Source organism: Lactuca serriola, chromosome 7, assembly GCF_051521515.1.
Source record: "Lactuca serriola cultivar US96UC23 chromosome 7, Lser_US96UC23_V15, whole genome shotgun sequence".
Classification (NCBI taxonomy): Eukaryota; Viridiplantae; Streptophyta; class Magnoliopsida; order Asterales; family Asteraceae; genus Lactuca; species Lactuca serriola.
The window spans coordinates 5,305,498-5,324,265 of record NC_136414.1 but is presented as its reverse complement, the minus strand read 5'-3'; the positions used below and the strand labels follow the sequence as shown (position 1 = coordinate 5,324,265).

The following is an 18,768-nucleotide window of genomic DNA, read 5'->3' as shown; positions in this document are numbered from 1 at the left end:
GTTATTCAACTCTTTTTATATTCTGTGAAAACGTTAAAACATACATATCTAATTTGTTTGAAGTTGGATTGACATGAGGTTATTTCCAACTTGTAGTTTAGAGTTTGTAGATGAGTTTTGACTATAATTTTGTCAGTTTTGATTTAATATTCAATGACTTAAAGTCTCCCAAAGTTGGGATATCAAAACTGAAAATTTTCAACTATTTGTTTTTGTACTTTGTATTCTTTGAAAATTTTAAAACATGCATATCTCATTTGTTTAAAGTCGTATTGACATGCGGTTTTTTTAGAGTGTATTATATAGTTTGTATATGATTTTAGACTATAATTTTGTCAATTTCGGTTTCATATTCAATGACTTACAGTCCCCCGAAGTTGAGAAATCATTATATAAATTTTCAAAGTTCAACCCACTAAGTAATTACTAAATAATTCCGGATTTTATGGGTTTTTCCGGTTCTAAACCCATTTTACCCGATTCCACCCTATCCACTTTGATGTTTCTTGATTTTCCGGTTTTAGACTCACTTTACCCGGTACCATATCCATAACCGGTTCCTATATATCAGTCTGGTTTCCGGTCCTATAAAATCCTGTTAACCGGTTCCAGGTTTTCCGGGTCCGGGTCCATCCGGTCCGAGTTTGGACCCATTTTCATCCCTAAATTAAAAATTCTATTAGGGACCAGGATTGTTACTCCCAAATGTTTTGAACCAAAATGACAATTTTTGACAAAACTTAGGGACCACTTTTGTAATTTAATAAAAAAATACATTGTTTATTTTTTATTTTTGCGATTTTTTTTTTCGCACGGACTGAGTGCTGACGTGGAGAGAGACAAAAATGGAGGCTTTCAATTGAAATCTCTTGGACTGCAACGAAGAGTTCAAGCTCTCCAGTCGTTTCCTACCGACTGGATTAGAAAGAGAGAGAAATGGGGGATCTGTATGCGTTGGATTTCGATGGAGTTCTATGTGATAGCTGCGGAGAGAGCTCGATTTCTGCTGTAAAGGTATCTCTTTTTAATTCACACACACACGTCTTCGCTAATTTGAGCTTTTTGTGTAAACGTATATGTGAATCGGTAGAATTGGTTCGACTGACTGATACAGGCAGCTAAACTGAGATGGCCTGAATTGTTTGTTACCGTGGATTCATCAATGGAGGATTGGATTGTTGATCAGATGCACATAGTATGTTTTCTCTTCGTTACGTGTTTATGATTTGTACCGATTATTTTGTAATTTTTCTGGAAATTAGGTTGTTTTAGCCTGTAACTTATGTGTGGTTGAACAATGTTACATAGAAACCGAAAAGGGATGTATGCCTGAGAATCAAAGATTAACCGGATTGCTGTTGCACTTATTTATTAGTTATTGAGGGTATGTTAGATGTTATTGTGAGGACTTTGTAGCAAAATTAGAAAGTTATTGGAAAATTTAGGGTGCCTTTGGTCGTAGAAAACTGTTTTCATTTTCTAAGAAAATATTTTCAGAAAATAGAGTTGAGTTTTCGTTTTCAATTTTCAATGAAAATTTTAGAAAACGCGTTTGGTTGAAACTGGGGGAGTTTTCATTTTCCATCTTGAAAATTTTGGAAAACTATTAAAATCACTTTTCTAATTTACATACAATTTGGAAAACTGAAAATTTTCATTTTCTTGGAAAATTTTGGAAAACTGAACGAACCAAAAGCGATTTCAAAATTTCCGTTTTTCTTAGAAAATTTTCGTAGAAAACTGAAAAATTTTCCACAACCAAACGCACCCTTAGTGTTGGATTCTTATGATTGAATGATAGAATAAGTTCAATTGGTGAGGTTTTCAACCATACTTGACTCATTGAGTTCAATGTTTAGGCCAATTAAGTGATGTTGAATTCCATCAGACACCCATTGTGCAATTAGAACTTGCTCCTTTTAATTTAAAAGTTTGAAGTATTGACTTGATATTACCTCTAAAATATTACACCTTTCACCTACAATTGTATCTTAGATAAATTTTGTGTATATGTTGGCAGGTGCGGCCTGTAGTGGAAACTGGATATGAGAACCTGTTACTTGTGAGATTGCTTCTGGAGATTAAGATCTCATCATTGCGAAAGTCATCAGTGTGTATATAAATAACAAACTTTTACTCATATTAATATTACCTAATGTTTTGATAGTGTGTTTGCCACCCCTGTGAAATATAGTTTTATACATGATTGTTTTTCATGTAATGTTCAAGGTGGCTGAAGGGCTCACAATTGATGGAATATTAGAAAACTGGTCAAAGATAAAACCAGTAATAATGGAAGAATGGAGTGAAAACAGAGAAGCCCTTGTAGATCTGTTTGGAAAAGTTAGGGATGAATGGATTGAGAATGACTTGGCCACCTGGATTGGAGCTAACAGGTGAATTATGATTTTGTGCTTAAATTAAGATTCATATTTTTATTAACAAAATTATGTTTGTAGATAATAAAGTTATGAAGTCCGGTGTCATTTTTATTTCCTTTATAGGTTTTATCCAGGTGTTCCTGATGCATTGAAGTTTGCCAGTTCACAAGTCTATATAGTTACCACAAAACAAGTACCCTCCCTTTTTTCACGTTTTGATGGTTTTTGAAGGGCATTTTGGTCATACTTATATTACATAGTAAATTTTGTAACTTTTTCAGGGTCGTTTTGCTGAAGCGTTATTGCGGGAACTTGCTGGAGTTACGTTACCACCTCAAAGAATATATGGCCTTGGAACTGGGTGAGTGTCCTTACTAAAAGAACTTGTAAAAATTTAAATACTAGTTTTGATTTCTTTAACCAAATTCTGTTTTTTTTTTCAACTTCCAAAATAAGTCCAAAAGTAGAAGTGCTGAAGATGCTTCAAAAGCAACCTGAACACCAAGGTCTCACCCTACAGTAAGTCACCAAATGGCAAACAACCGGAACCAACTTTGTGCTAATTTCTAATATGGTCCCTGGAGTTTGAAAATCACCAAGAACATCCACAAACTTTGCAAAAAGTTTGGTTTAGGATTCGACTAAGTTACGCTAACCGAAACCACTAGCAAAGTTGAAGCCTCTTCTTGGTGATTCTCATATTTATGTGATCAGATTTTGGAAAAAATTGGTTGCCCTACTCTGCACTTAACCCTTTATTTATGTAATTTGAAAGTTTATGAATTATTTATCTTTTTCTTTTTTAATCTCTCCTTGTTTTTACCAGCTTCGTGGAAGATCGACTAGCAACATTAAAAAATGTCATCAAAGAACCCGAATTAAATGGATGGAACTTGTATCTAGGTAACAACACCTCAAAACTTCCCTCTATTTTCTTTTCCTTAGAAATGGAGCAAATATAGCAACCTTCTTTAATCTCCATACCAATATTGATAAAAAAAATGTTACTAATAGCAATTTTGGGTAAACGATAAAGTACAATGCCTATATTAGCATAAAAAAAAAAAGTAAAGTACGTTGATATTTCCTTCCATTTTCTCTTAATTTTTTTTCATCTATGTTGCTCTTCATAGATAATTCAGATTTATCTATGTTTTTATTGAATATATATTAGAAAGTGGTATGTTTTATTTCTTTTTGTATGTGAGAATTAAAAATAAGTGTACAAATATTTTTACACAGGTGACTGGGGTTACAACACTCAGAAAGAGAGGGAGGAAGCTGCCACTTATTCCAGGATTCATCTGCTTCAGCTTTCTGATTTCAGCAAGAAGTTAAAATGAATGTGTTTTTCCAAAACATCTTTGTAACATCAATACAACTGGTAACATTTTTATTTTCTATGTTTTTTTTTTTTTTTTTTTTAATCTTAATAGATTTTTTCTAAATATTTTTGGAACAAACTTAAATCTTAATAAATTGAGAATTATGGCTTTTACAATTGTTTTTATCATGTAATTGGAAAAGAATCGTTGGCAACCATTTATTCCATGTATAATAGTATCCATTATGCATCATGTTTGACCAATTAACGTTTACATTTTGATTTCAATTTTATGCAACCAAAGTTTGTTTTTTTTCTTTCAAAAACTTGAATATTTCCAAATCAGTAAAAACGCGATAACCAAAATTATATGGGCGTAATGTATTTGCTGAAACTGAAAACATGATCTCACTTATATAAAAAAACAAAATAAATAAAAACAAACAAAAGGGAAAGCCAAGGCAACTAGTCCACAACGTTTGGAATAAAACCCAAACCCGATTAGTGAATTAATCATATTAAGAACCTAACAATCTTTACAATATTTAGTTCCATTTCCAGGAACAACGATTTGCATGTAACTTGTACAAAAAAAACTAATTTAGATCTATATACTAAAACTAAAAACCAAACTCGAAGATAGATATCATCACATCAAACTCCATCAATTAATAGATTTATTGGTAGAATTGACTATGGTGTATGACAGATTTTGTGAAAGAAAAGTAATATGAATCAATATGTGCATTGGGTGGAAATTATGTGATGGCTATATTACAGTTATACATGTGGTCCATAGTTGGCAGCAATACTTTACATCAGGCCCACTGTTCCATTATACACTTGACACGCTACCATGTTATACTCGTAGTTACAAACGACCATTAACAGGTGACCAAAAAAAACCATGATTTCAAATGACGACCATTTTGCCCTTGATTACGCTTATTTTTATGCAGTTTGAGGAAGAATGAGTTGGCTGATTGGCATTTGGCAGCAACAACCTTATTCATTGTACCCTTACGTTATACCATTTTAAAAGTAACATGTGGATAGTTGCCAGCTATTATTTGATTGTTTTCACACGTCGAGCACTATATCCCCTTCGCAGAAAACTGTCAAAATGGAAACAAATATTGACAAAATCAGTATAAAGATAACCAAATTAGATGCAGCAAAAGGAAAGGAAAACATTTAGAAAGACAATGACCAAAGCAAGAGAGTAGCCACATAGAAAATGAAAGCAAGATAAATTACCAAGTAAGATGTGGGAGATGGGTGTGAATGAGCAGGCGGAAAATGCGGTATTGGGGACGGAGAGAGCGCAAGGGAAAGAAGGAGAAGTAAGAGGGAAGATGATAAGAGAGGGTTATAGTCGAGGCTTTGAAGAAGTGTCTCTGTGTCTGTATAAGTAACATGAAGCACATGATGGAAGCTTGTGGTAGATTGTACATTGCACATCGTAAACAAGACCTTTAGCTACAGTAACTTTGTCTCAAAGACAAAGTTACATTTTAGTATATATAGTGGTAATTGAGCCCGCGCTTTGTAGCGAGTTTTTATGTATTTTTGTTGCGTGTTAGGAGTAAACTTATTTACAAAGTTGAAAGTTGAGAGAATCAAATTAACATTTAAAAAAGAAGGGTGGAAAATATAGTTTACAAAGTAGGGGAGGAAAAATTGTATTATATATACTATAGGACAAACACGAAACTTTAGAAAACAAAGGGGCGAAAATGATGTTTTACAAAATTGAAGGTGGAGGGTGAAAGTGATGGATTACACAAAGTTAAGGGATTGAAATTGTAATTCACTTATTAACTTACTTGTATATTATGCATTTTAGCTTGTACATCCTAATTTGAATAGAACCTTAGTAATATATTTTTCTAGAAAAATTTGTTAGCTTAAATTGTAATTAATTGTTTAGGTTATATTACATGGCAAATATTTTCTCATATAAGTAGTACTTAAAAGTGATGGGACTTAATAATAATTTAAAAACAAACAAACAAACAAACTTCTGTAACATCCCCTTCTAGCACGCAGGGGGTTACCCATCCTGGTACTACTCCCGCCCAAACACGCTTAACTGTAAAATTCTTATGGGATCTGCTGCCCTCACGATTTTAAAACGCGTTGTGACAAGGAAGGTATCCACACCACTTTTAAGGTAATGCTTCGTTCTCCTTCCAAGCCGATGGTTACACCTGATCCCACATCGGCTTGGAAGGAGAATGAAACATTACCTTAAAAATGGTGTGGATATCTTTCTTGTCACAACGCGTTTTAAAGCCATGAGGGCAGCAGATCCCATAAGAACTTTGCAGTTAAGCGTGTTCGAGCGGGAGTTTTTATTTTATAGTACATAGTTTTTATTTTATTTTATTATTATTATTTTTTTAAGCATGTGGTAGATTGTACATTGTGTATTATAAACAAGACCTTTAGCTACAATAACTTTGTCTCAAAGGCAAAGTTACATTTTAGTATATACCAATAATTGAGTTCGCGCTTAGCAGCGAATTTTTACGTGTTTTTATTGTACATTAGGGGTGAAAATTGATCTACGAAATTGAAAGTTGAGAGAGTCAAAGTAACATTTTAAAAAAGAGAAGGGTGGAAAATATATTTTACAAAATAAATGAGAGAAAATCGTATTATATATAGTACAAGACAAACACGTAAGTTCAAAAAACAAAGGGGCGAAAATGATGTTTTACAAGCTCTTTGGAAAAAAATGATGTTTTACAAAGTTGAAGGTAGAGGGATGAAAGTGACATTTTAAAAAAGTATAGGGGCGAAAATATCATTTTATAAAATAGAAGGCTTGAAAGTGAGGAATTACATAAAGTTAAGGGATTGAAATTGTAATTCACGTATTAACTTGTATAATGTGCATTTAGCTTGTACATCCTAATTTGAATAGGGTTGTAACATCCATAAAAATCACAATAAATTTAAACTTTTTAAAACAACCCCAAATCATAGAATGTTTACAAAATTATTGTTTTCAAAATATTAGAGTATCTCATAGATTAAAAGTACATAAAAACGAGGATGTGTACGGTCATGCATTCGTCTTCCAACGATCATTCGAAGTACCTGAAAACCACAACTAAAAACCGTAAGACAAAACTTAGTGAGTTTTCCCCAAAATACCAACACACAAACAAATAACATATATAACAACATGTTGGGTTCAATCAACCATCGGGTTGGAATACCCCAGGCTTAATCAACCTCCGGGTCCAGTCGTCATCGGGATGGAATACCCCAGGTTGGAATGCCAATATCAAAGTTCTAAATGGCATGAGACGTGGCGTGGCGGCAAGGTCAAACATCAAGCTTAACGAGCCATGATGTTTTTCAATGTGTGATGTAAGGCGGTGATTTTGTATTAATTTATAATTATATTATCACATAAATATTGATTTATTTTAAATACAACTACTTTTTAGAAGTGTTATATCAATAACTAATAACAAAAAACACAATACAAGTATGCCTGATTAGAAGACATAACAAAGAGCAAAAAAGTTGTCTCAAACGAAAAAACACGCCACAACACGCCATATCACGCCTTGCCACGCGTTACGCCTAACAGCAACGTTATGAGGCTTTTCGTAACGGCAAAGTCACGTCTCACGCCATGACACGCCTTTTAGAACACTGACCAAAATACAATGGGTCCAGTCAACCATTGGGTTGGAATGCAAATATACAATGGGTCCGGTCATCATCGGGATGGAATACCCTTGAGCCCAATCAACCATCGGGTTGGAATGCCCCCGGTTTGTTGGCCCACACACATAGCAACAAAGCCTCAACCACCAATCAAAATATATGCACATATAACAGATAAACATGTAATCAGTCAACAGAAAATCAGATAGATATACAGATGAATAAGCATAGCATCATCCTATCTACCAGGATACCGATCTAATAGTCATTATGGAAAGATAACATACTATCACATAACAGGATATCTAATCCAATGGTCCGACCTTGGTGCCTTCGACCCGCAAGTACAGTAAGGAATACTCACCTCACAGACTGAACAATAGCTGATGAGGTCCCGACTCTGAATCTTAGCTCTAACCGTCATCTATCCAACAAAATGACCAATCTCAATCAAAATCCCAAAATACCCAATATACCCTTAAGTCAAACTTGGTCAAAGTAAAAATCAGACTGGTCAAATCAACTTAGTCAACCCAACTGAGTCAACACAGAGTGAGTATGCGGGGCATACATTGGGGCGGTTGACCAGGTACGTGGGGCGTACTCCTAGACTCCCAAAATCAATATTAAGAGCTTAATGGATTAAGTTCTCACGTCCACCCGTTAGATCCATGGCTAAAATACCCTCAAGAGTCATAAAGTTTCCAACTTTATGACTTTGCATGTCCATTAAGTGCTTAACTCAACTTCTTAATCCGTTAAGACCTTCTAAATGATGTATGGAGCAAAACCAATCATTTGGAACTCTTTTTTATGACTCAAGACCCATCCAAAGGTCTGAAAGGATAGCTTAATGGGTCAAGAGCATGCTATATTCATGAATCTCCACATTTGGGACAAAAAGGACCAAAAATCATTCCAACACAAGATCTAAATGAAACTTCACCAAACTCGGAACTTGATCCAAAGAGCTTCACTCCTCCAAAGTGGTCTCTCCTTCCTTCCTTCTTCTTCAAGAGCACAAAACACACACTCTCAAGCTTAGAAATACTTCACAAGATGGATTAGGGTTGCAAAAACATATCAAGAGGATAGAGGCTGATGGGGTGGGGGGAAATGAGGTTGTAATGGGGTTTAAACAGTGTTCTAAAAGGCGCGCAACAATGGAAGGGGAAGGAAGAGTAAAGAAGAAAGAAAGAAGAAATAAGGAAAAGCTAAAGAAATAGTATTGGACGAGCACGGCGGCAAGGTGGCAATGAAAGCGGATAAGAAGGGAAGAGAAGAATGAGAAAAGGAAATTGTCATTATGGCGTTAGAATGAAAATTAGAAGTTCCGTGGCAAAAGATAAAAGAGAAATAAGTCAACTGCAACTAAATATTTTAAGAACTTATAGTATATACTAATGCCTAATGGCCCATGCGATACTCCGATCGTAATGTAATGATAGTTTGTTTTTTTTCATTAACTTTATTAGTATGTCTCATGTCTACATATGTTTTATGTAATTGAACTTATTTATAAAGGGTAGGTTTTATCATACTAATAAAGTGTATGTATTATAAACAAGCATTGAATTTATTATTATCTTTTATTGCGAATTTTGTGAGTTTTTGATTTTCAGAAGAAAAAAAATGGTTGAAATGGACTTTTTAGTTTTGATTGATTCATATTTTTTATATTTAACGGATACCTGTGAACCGTACCGTGGTTTTTCGCTTTCATACGGTTCGGTTCGGTTAAGGGTTTTTAGCAATTCGGTTAATGCATACAAGGTATCCGCCCCGCTGTCACGGTTAACAATTTTATTAATATCCGATCCGAACCGCCCCGTGAACACCCTATCAAGTGATTATGTCTGATGCGATCAAACTTAAATTTAAATCGTTTGGTGTCATATTTTTTTTTTTTTTATTCGATCCACACCCTTTTATTGGTCTTGGACATAAACAAGGCCGACTCAATTAGATCTATCTAGATTATAATCCCCTTATTCCGCTTAAGTAGAGGTGCACAAAAGAATCGGTTTTTTTAACCCAAAAAAATAACCTGATTTTTTTTATAGTTTTTCGAGAACCGGTTAGGTTAAAACCAAATCGCCGGTTAGGAATAGGTTTTAATAAATATTTGAACAGATTTTTGTACTATAACAATAACATAGCAGTTTTTTTAACTCAATTTCACTTCAAAATAATTGAAAAAACTGAACCGGATATAACAGAAAAAACCGGACCGGTTTGTGCACCTCTAGTACACATTAGCCGGTTTCTGTTTTTCTAAAAATCAGTTCGGTTTTTAACCGGTTTTTTTAATGTCAGTTTCTATTAAAACATAACCGGTTTTTTGAAAATCAATTTCAGTTAAAAACGTTTTTAACCTGTCTGAATCTTTTTTTTAAGTATTTAAAAAAGGATCCAAAAAACTGGTTTATTTGTGTATTATATGCAAAAAATAACAATATACTTTCATTAGTTTGCATAATATAGCATACTAATTTCATTCTTCCTATTATATTCAAATTCCTCTTAATGCAAAATATTATGCATTATTATGCAAACTAATGAAAGTACATTGTTATTTTTTTGCATATAATATATATATATATATATATATTCTAATAAAAGAATAGTTTTATTTTCTTTTTGACATGTGTCACCCTATTAGGCTTCTCAATTAATGCATATTGTATTCTCCTTTTGTCATGTGTCATCTTATTATCCCTCCTAATTAATGCATGCCACTTGTCAACATATTGATTCTCCATTTCAAATTTCAAAATTTAAAATTTTCACTCTAATTAAATTAAATTAATAACAATAGAATAAAATTTAATACAAATTATAAAATGATATAATTTCACATATTTATTTAAATCAATGATTATCAATTTATATAACTAAAAAAATCTCTTAATTAATAATATATTTAAAATAATTGATTAATAATTTTAAGTTTTTACTATAAAGATTTAATAAATTTTGTATCCGTGGTTTACACGGGTTATAAACTAGTATATATATATATATATATATATATATATATATATATATATATATATATATATATATACACACGGAGTACTAATGGGAAGTGAACACAGTAGGTGTTGATGGGTATGTTGACTCTCATGCCCAAAACATGCTTATTAGACAAATGATCTCTATATGTACAATAGAGCTGGCTGGTAAAAGAGAGCAGATTGAGTGAGCTAGGTAACTGATGAAATCAGTTCAAATTAATTAAAGTAGGTAGATTTTTTGTAAAAGTGGAAATGGGTTTTCTACATTTGGGTCGAATCAAAACAGTTTCTATCCAACTTTTGGGGGTGCTCTTAATAACTAGTGCTTTATATGACTGTAAAAACTATAAAATAATCTAATTCTTCCAATATAGGCCATATTACCTGTAATAACAACACACTTGTATTTCTTTACAGATAATAGCAATTTACTTTCTTTTTACCTATAATAACAATGCACTTATATTTTGCTATCAATAATATGGTGATTGTCCTTTATGTGTTACATAGTGCTATTATCGTTTAAGAAATGTAAGTGTGTTGCATTTATGGGTAAAGAATTGTAAGTACATTGCTACTATGTGTAGAGAAAATGCAAATACTTTGCTATTATGAGATACATATTGCTATGATTTGTAAAAATTGTAAGTATGTTGTTTATGTCGATAACTATTACAGCAAAAGCAGCGTTTCCATGTAGGAATTCACATTGAAGGAAAAAGGATATACAGAAATCTCAAGAAAATTGTTGTGTTCAGAATTGGGCTCATAAACAACAAGTCTAGGTGGTTCATCATCATCATCGTCATCATACGTCACTTGAATTATAGGTATGCCATTTTTCCTAAATCCCACTATAAAGTCATGCGGTGTCTTTATGTCAAACAACTTTGTAAACAACTTTTGAATACCATGCTCCATCATCCATACAGTACAAATGTCTCCCCCAGGATAGATCTCTCCACTGTATTTAAACATAGCAAGAGAATCCCGTACCTTAGAAATAAAAAAGTTCACAGGATGATGGTGAGCTAAGGTATCCGGAAGATCTATGGATTCAAAAGTCTCATTAGTCACATCAAATGACATAATCATATTATGAGTGCTTGACCCTGCAGAATGCGAATAGATAAACCGATCAGTAACTACCACCGGACTCCAATCTCGAACCGGTTTAGCGGGCAGATCGGTGGATAAATTTCTCCATTTCCCTGAGCTCAAATTGTAAACCAAAACTTTGAAACGGTAACTGGTTTCGATATTTGGGTCATCCCAAGATTGTGTAATCAAAACAATCTTAGGGTCACTAGTGACACTACAAACCCCAAAACCAACAGATGGATTGCTTTTGCCAACAGATAGTTGGTCAGGCACAGCAACAACAATCGATTTTCTAATAGAAGGATTCCAAAGAGCAACCATCTTAGTTGTAAGTTCGGGATCAGAGCCATACAAGCACAGTAAGCCGTGAGAGCTACCAACTACTACCGGTTTCTTAAGTCCTTTAATTGATACAGGAACAGTCAGAAGAGACCTCTGTTGGCGGAAAGTGTCACCATCGATATAAGAAACATACTTTATCCCTTCTTCTGGATCTTCATACGATACAAGCAGATGCTGTGGATGAGTGTGGCACCTGAGGCTGTGAGCAGCAATAAACTCGGAGCTGTCGATCAAAGACTTCCATGCTTTTGAGACGCTTCTGAACTGAATCAGTGATTTCACCGGAAGCCTTTTCATAATTTCCTCTTGAATATGAAAAGGTATTTCGTATTCACACATTTTGATTCTGGTTGTGGTTGCTGCTACTTAACTATCAGTCTATCAAATTCACAAATTGCAACAACGTAAAATACAAATAAAAATAAAAAACCAGTAATCCATCTACTCAATGGTGGTAGCCAAAATGCCAAACTGCAATAGGCAAGTAGCCACAATTCAAGGTAAACGCAAACTGCAGTAGCCAAATAGCAATCCAATGAATTTGAATATAACACAAATTATAAGAAAATTTTGAATGAAGATTATGCAAATTAACCATCGTTGTCTAACAACCATGTGCATTGAATGGAGGCTAGATGTGAGAAATTATTTGATAATGCAATCATCAAAGGTAATCCACCTTTGGAGTAGAAATCAAGTAGAATTTGAAGGTAACTGATTATAAATTACGTTGGTATCTGTTTTTATGGTTAAATCATGATATTCGATATGGAATTAACGCATATAACAAAAATGTTTGATTATGCGTAATGGTGTGCATAGGTTATAGCTGAATAAATATCAGATTTATATTTTAGATATGGATTAACTTCTTAGTTGGAAATGAAGTGCAAATTGGAGGTTTTATGATACGAGCTTATTAGCCCATAACCGACCCAGGAGGAACATTCGCATGCCAGCCCGTTATGATTTATGATGAGTAGAAGGCAAGGGTGGACCAAGTCAAGAAGTAGCGGTTTCCTACACGTAGTGTAATTGATAGTTTCTTTATTTTACATGTTTTTCTTTAGTTCCATGAATAAGTCTAGCATGATAGTGCAGTTCCTAGAATTGTGGGAATCGTCCTGTTATCTTCTTACTCTAATTGCTCTGTGGAGACTGCCCATCTCGAACCGGGTCTTATCATTTTACATATGGAATTTCTGGAACGGTTTAGCTTCTTTTTAATTGTAGTTGAGATGTTAATTACCAGCTGAAAATTAACCTAAGAGGTTGTGGAGAGTGGATGCATTCTGTGAGTTCGTAATCTTTCTAATTAGGAATATGACACAAAATCCTGATTAATTGTTAAGTAGTATTATACTTCAATCAACAATACCCACTGGTTCCTCTGATTAAAAAAATTGTATCCACTACAAATAAACAATCCTCACTCAAACAAAGAAAGAATCACAAACTGCATACAGAAACATAAACACGATTGCTTCAAGTTCATCAAATACAGTCTCTGAACATACGAAGAACCGTTGATAACTTTTAAGATGAAGATAAATCACAAGCTACATACCGATCACAAACGGCAATGCTGGTGGCGAAGAAAGAGCATCAGCAGTGCAGAGGCCTGTGGCGAAGAAGACGCAGAAGCGACAGATGAGGTCGATGGTTCAAGGCCTTCTTACACGATTTGAGCGGCACAACGACCTTTTTGCACACGATTTGAGAATGGGTCAAGGTTGGACGAAATCCATTTTCTAAAATATTGTAAAAAGACCTTTTCTCTTTTTCATTTATTTGGTTTTTTTTATTTATTTATTTATTTTTATTTTTTATTTAAGAGAATATTTTATTTCAATCTTTTTTTTAATAATACAAAAAATAATATTTTTTTAGTTTATAATAAAGATTGCTAACTTCAAATAATAAAATTATTGTAGTTTCATCTTTTTGATGATAGGAATTAACAATTAGGTAAATTTATTTTATATCCATAAAGAAATTTGTACATCCATGTTTAAAGTAAACAATAGTTTTTAATTCTTTTGGAAACTATATTGCCGATTTCATTGTATCTATCGCACAAAAACCAAAGATATCAAAAGCGAATGATATAGACACATTGATTTTTCATGCACGTTTTCATGTTTTGTCATTTTGCACAAGACAATTTTTAAAACAGATTCTCTCAAGTGAAACTCTTCCTCTCAAGCCCACAAAAAGGAAACAACTATTAGTTCCCAAGTGAAATACTACATTGTTGCTGTTAAGACAACTATTAGTTTGATTTACTTTTCTTCACATCTATGCTAACAACGATGCAAATTACCCTGCTCTTATGTTATTTTCTGATTGAAGGTAGTTTCTTTCAAGACCATATTTCAATTGATAAGTGAAGCAAAAAGTTAAAGATGCAGTCAAAGTGTTCGATTTAATGCCTCATAGAAGCTTGAGTATCTATTAAAAGGGTCGAATCTTTAACCAAATTTGTTCAAATGGCGTTGCAAGATTGGGATGTAGAAACTTTGTAACTATCACTTCGTTAATGACTATTTTATGGTGGTGAATGTTCACGGGTGATGTGTGTTGTTAAAACGTTCTTACCCAGATTCGTAATTTAATTAAAAAGAGTATTCAAAAACTTTGCATGCTTTGAATTCTTACCCAAACTGCCTAACTATTCAATTTGCCATATGAATTTGAAGTGAGTGTTATTAAGAGGTTGATTTGAACTAACTATTTGTTTTGTTTTATTTATCTATTTTGAAAACAAGCAGGAGGTGACTTTTGTTTCTCAGGTGGCCTGTAAGGTCCAGATGGAAGTAAAAGGCACTTGGGAAAATGGTGCAAGAAGGGTAGTGGTAATGTATCTTGAAAATCCAAAGCAACCATCAGGTGATTTTATTCTTGTTGCATCTGATGGAAGATGTGGTACAATCAAAGTTCTTAAATCTCAATTCTCCTCAATGGTGCCTCTTCTCACTTACATTCTAATTGAATGAATAGTTTGGTTTAACATGCTTATAACTTTAATTTTTATAATGTATATTTGATATTTTAGAATATGTGACATAATAAAAGGGCATGCGGTTTAGTAGTTTCCTTGGGATTTGACCGAAATTGGAATTTAATTGCATTCCATTGCAGCATTTTGTTGCAAACGAGTATGGAATTGAATTCCATCAGAATTCATAAATTCTTTGACTGACAGATTGACAATATTTCTTCACAAAACCCATGGAATCTGATTCCAAGTTTTTTTTTCCTTAAATTATTGGCGGTGTAATATGTATTATAATGTGAACTTACTACCGATACATTAGAATTGTGTGGGGAGTGCAACTTCTTTTGATTTTAATGATATTAAGACTTCATTTTTTTAATATGCTAATCCTTTGAACGTCATGTCCTGATTGTTCCTTTTGGTGTTTGGCAATTTGTTTTCACTTTTTGTGATATCTAATCATATAACGCAGAACTTACCACACATACATAATCAATTATAAATTTTATAAAGTATGGGGATGTCTGAGAAATGAATGATGTTTTACACAAAGAGCTTGTGAAAGTAAAAAAGATGTAAGCAATAAATGACAATGTACTATCATTGGTTTGTGTAATATAGCATCTTACTTTCATATTTTCCTATTACAACATTGTACTTTTGAAAGTCTACACAGTTATAGAATTACTATTATAACGTGAGGTTCAAGTTTTGTGCAGTTTTGATCTCTTACTGTTCGAACATCCGTGAATGACTAATTTACCCTTCTATGGTCATGTGACTGCAGTTCTGTGTTTTGATCTCTCATACTATCAAGGTTGTTCATATGTTTGTGATGTAAAAGGGGTGGAGTTTTGTCAAGAACTTATATAAGTAATAATCATTAAATATTCATGAACTACAAAGTTATTAATTTTTATTACTGAGAATTGAATATTGTCTTGCTTATTTTTACCATGTTTGTGATAACCATAGATTTTATGATCATGTTTAATGTGTATTACAATTTGGTTATTTATACTATCCTAGGGATTGGGTGCAGAACAGAATGTGTAAATATTACAATTTGGTCCCTCCAATTTTCCCCTGTTTTATATATGACCAATTCTTATCATATTCTCTATCAGTATTAAGAAATATGTTTGTAGATGAAAAAGCTCCCCGTATTTCAATCTCCCACAGAATCTAAAATAAAAGACATAAGAGGGGTACAGTTTACTCAAGTACCGAAACCAAATTAGATTCTTAAATGGTAATCAAAGACTAAATAGTGCTACCTAAAAGTAGGGAAATCCAAGTTCCAATGACAACTTGCACCACATGAAAACATCCATCAGCATAACATTCTATCAACTTCCTTAAACTAATCTCTCTCTCTTTTTTTTCACTATTTTCATTCCTAGAATAAACAATCGAAATAAAAGACACTAATAGCTCAAAATTACCTATCACAAAACATTTGAAGTATATTTTCAAGCTACAAGTACAAATAAGAAAAAAAAAATCTACTAACAAATGAAAATATGTTATTATATCTCGCATCTAATCCTAACTTATTAAGACACTGTGTTTTAAAAACACCCAAATTACATTTTGTGGGCCGTGCTCAGCACGTCCATTCGAACATCACTAGTATATATATATATATATATATATATATATATATATATATATATATATATATATATATATATATATATATATATATATATATATATATATATATATATTACCATCATCTTTGAAAACTAGGAAACTACACCAATGATAAAAACCATGGATAAGATAAAAGTCACAGCAAATGGAGAAGTTAAACCAAATAATTTACTTTATTGTGAATCATAACTCATCTTTGGTGATAGTATCGTTGGAGGAAGTAGCGATCTTTTTCTTGTCTTCTTCATGAAGTTTTTTTAGAAGATTGTCAAACGGAGGATCCCCAGGTCTTCGAAAAAACTGATCCCCCATCTTAATCTCGTATGCTTCAGGTTGATCCAGTAAAAAATCTTTAAACTAAAAACATTGAAATATGAGTACGTATATTCAGAAATAACCTTATTTGTATTCTTGAATTATTATTTCCTACTAATTTCAAAATCATTTTTCATGTATTTCATTGAATTGAAAAGGAAAAAAGTGCAAGCAATTAGTTAGCAATGAATATGAGAGTAGAAGGGAAAGGGAAATGGAAGTAAAAGTAACCTCTAAAGTGTTTTGGGCATTTTGTAATGTGAACATTACAGTGGAAAGATCAAAACCCATGAAAATGACTCCGATTGCTCCGGTTCTTGCAAGTTGGGTCCATTTCACTGCAATATCAGATACCATATCCTATAAAAAGTATCAGGAAGTTATTAAAAATGCTTAATACTATTTTTGAAGGATAAATAATGTAACTGAAGTTTGTTCTTTGCTTTCCCTCCATGAACAACAGAAATCCATAACTTGATCATCTTTTTAATAAAGCACAGATCATGTTTACATCGAGTCTAGGAACCCATAACTATTGGATTCAGATTGATTCACAGTTAGATAACTTCCTATTTTCTACTATCAAATGGATCGTATTTTTGAGATGGAATGGATATATCGTCATCAGTAGCGCTACAATATAGATCCAAAACTGAATGCATGCAGTATATAAAGGCAAAATACCAAAATTGAGAATCATTTTGTTTGTGATAGCCATTTTTTTCATTCAATAAATACTTCAAAATAAAAGGATACAATCGAATTCATCACTAAAATTTAATTTAATCAGAATCGATGCGTCTAGGTTTTTTGCAATCATCGAAAGCCAAAATCAGAAATAAAAAAGAAAAAAAAAAAACTAATGACAAATGCGGTTGGACAAATTTTAAACAGAATCGGAAGAAAAATCGAGTTACCGGAGTACGAAGATCGATTAACCGAAGCTTAACGAAGCCATACGCTTGTCCAACCTGCCGTCTCAGAACCTCGTTCTGCATCTGACTAAAATCCATATCGGAAAAATTCTCCGGCGGCGGGTCAAACTCTTCCACCGTCATTTTCTTCTTTTGTCCCCATTCTATCCACGCCTCATCCTCCTCATTGTCCTCCACGTCATCGAGGTCGTCGGAAATGTGAACTCGCTTCTTCGTCCCGCCGACGCCATTGTTACCAACAACAATCAGAAGTATAAGGAAAAACGGTAGACGAAAATTGGCCAGAGAAAACAAAACTGATGTCGCTGATCTGCTATGAAACGCCATTGATCATACTCTGCGTGTAATACGTATTAGGTTACAGGTTTTCATAACTATGGCGGTGCATGTTAGCGTTACGTGATAAGGCGCCATGTAAGATTATATAAATATCTTTTTATGGTAAACAGTGTTCGGAAAAACATGATATTAAAATCAATCAAGAATAATCGGGTAATGTTTTACAATCGGCAAATGTAATAAAAAACCTCAAGTTTTTAGGGTTTTGTTGGTTTTGCTCAAAGTTGAATTTTATGTCCGTTTTTACCCTAACATTTCCAAAAAATGTTCGGTTTTACCCTTTTACCGGTGATAACAGGTTACCATTATATTAACTTCGCAAAAAAAAAAACCTTAAGTTTACAGTTTTTTTTACGTTTTTACCCTTAAGTTTATAATTTTTTTTTACACTTTTACCCTATGTATTTTTTTCATATTATACGTATTCAAGCAGAAAAATCATATGAATATGTATATTATGAAAAAAAATATACTTGGGATAAAAGTGTAAAAAAATTATAAACTTAAAGGTTTTTTTGCGAATTTAATATAATGGTAACCTGGAAAACCTGCTATCACCGGTAAAAGGGTAAAACCGAACATTTTTTCGAAAATGTTTGGGTAAAAATGGACATAAATTTCAACTTTGGGCAAAACCGACAAAACCCTGAAAACTTGATGGTTTTTATGACAT

At 33.1% G+C, this 18,768-nt stretch overlaps 3 protein-coding genes across 3 annotated transcripts; 1 reads left to right on the top strand and 2 right to left on the bottom strand.

Moving 5' to 3' along the window:
- The first annotated feature begins 857 nt into the window (after positions 1 to 857).
- Positions 858 to 3,882, top strand: LOC145062227 (ribosomal RNA small subunit methyltransferase G). Its single transcript, XM_079009859.1, has 9 exons — positions 858 to 1,014; positions 1,115 to 1,195; positions 2,021 to 2,110; positions 2,230 to 2,396; positions 2,505 to 2,574; positions 2,663 to 2,742; positions 2,838 to 2,900; positions 3,208 to 3,284; positions 3,624 to 3,882. Exons 1-9 carry the CDS (start codon positions 937 to 939, stop codon positions 3,722 to 3,724), a joined length of 807 nt encoding a protein of 268 aa, XP_078865985.1. The 5' UTR covers positions 858 to 936; the 3' UTR covers positions 3,725 to 3,882.
- Positions 3,883 to 11,020: 7,138 nt separating this feature from the next.
- On the bottom strand, positions 11,021 to 13,573 carry LOC145064085 (F-box protein CPR1-like). The gene is made up of 2 exons (XM_079011602.1): positions 13,420 to 13,573; positions 11,021 to 12,230 (listed from the first exon to the last, which is right to left on the bottom strand). The coding sequence occupies exon 2, from the start codon at positions 12,189 to 12,191 to the stop codon at positions 11,082 to 11,084; it is 1,110 nt and encodes a 369-aa protein (XP_078867728.1). The 5' UTR covers positions 12,192 to 12,230; positions 13,420 to 13,573; the 3' UTR covers positions 11,021 to 11,081.
- A 3,034-nt stretch (positions 13,574 to 16,607) lies between these two features.
- Positions 16,608 to 18,120, bottom strand: LOC145063512 (LDL receptor wingless signaling/trafficking chaperone). Its single transcript, XM_079011112.1, has 3 exons — positions 17,739 to 18,120; positions 17,053 to 17,181; positions 16,608 to 16,863 (listed from the first exon to the last, which is right to left on the bottom strand). The coding sequence occupies exons 1-3, from the start codon at positions 18,081 to 18,083 to the stop codon at positions 16,690 to 16,692; spliced, it is 648 nt and encodes a 215-aa protein (XP_078867238.1). The 5' UTR covers positions 18,084 to 18,120; the 3' UTR covers positions 16,608 to 16,689.
- Between the last annotated feature and the right edge of the window lie 648 nt (positions 18,121 to 18,768).

Coding starts and splice junctions, on each gene's coding strand:
- LOC145062227 (XM_079009859.1), top strand. CDS start 937: ATGGGGGATCTGTATGCGTTGGATTTCGATGGAGTTCTATGTGATAGC. Junction 1,015..1,114: donor GCTCGATTTCTGCTGTAAAG/GTATCTCTTTTT, acceptor TGACTGATACAG/GCAGCTAAACTGAGATGGCC. Junction 2,743..2,837: donor ATATATGGCCTTGGAACTGG/GTGAGTGTCCTT, acceptor TTCCAAAATAAG/TCCAAAAGTAGAAGTGCTGA.
- LOC145064085 (XM_079011602.1), bottom strand. CDS start 12,191: ATGTGTGAATACGAAATACCTTTTCATATTCAAGAGGAAATTATGAAA.
- LOC145063512 (XM_079011112.1), bottom strand. CDS start 18,083: ATGGCGTTTCATAGCAGATCAGCGACATCAGTTTTGTTTTCTCTGGCC. Junction 17,182..17,738: donor TAATCGATCTTCGTACTCCG/GTAACTCGATTT, acceptor TACTTTTTATAG/GATATGGTATCTGATATTGC. Junction 16,864..17,052: donor ATGCCCAAAACACTTTAGAG/GTTACTTTTACT, acceptor CAATGTTTTTAG/TTTAAAGATTTTTTACTGGA.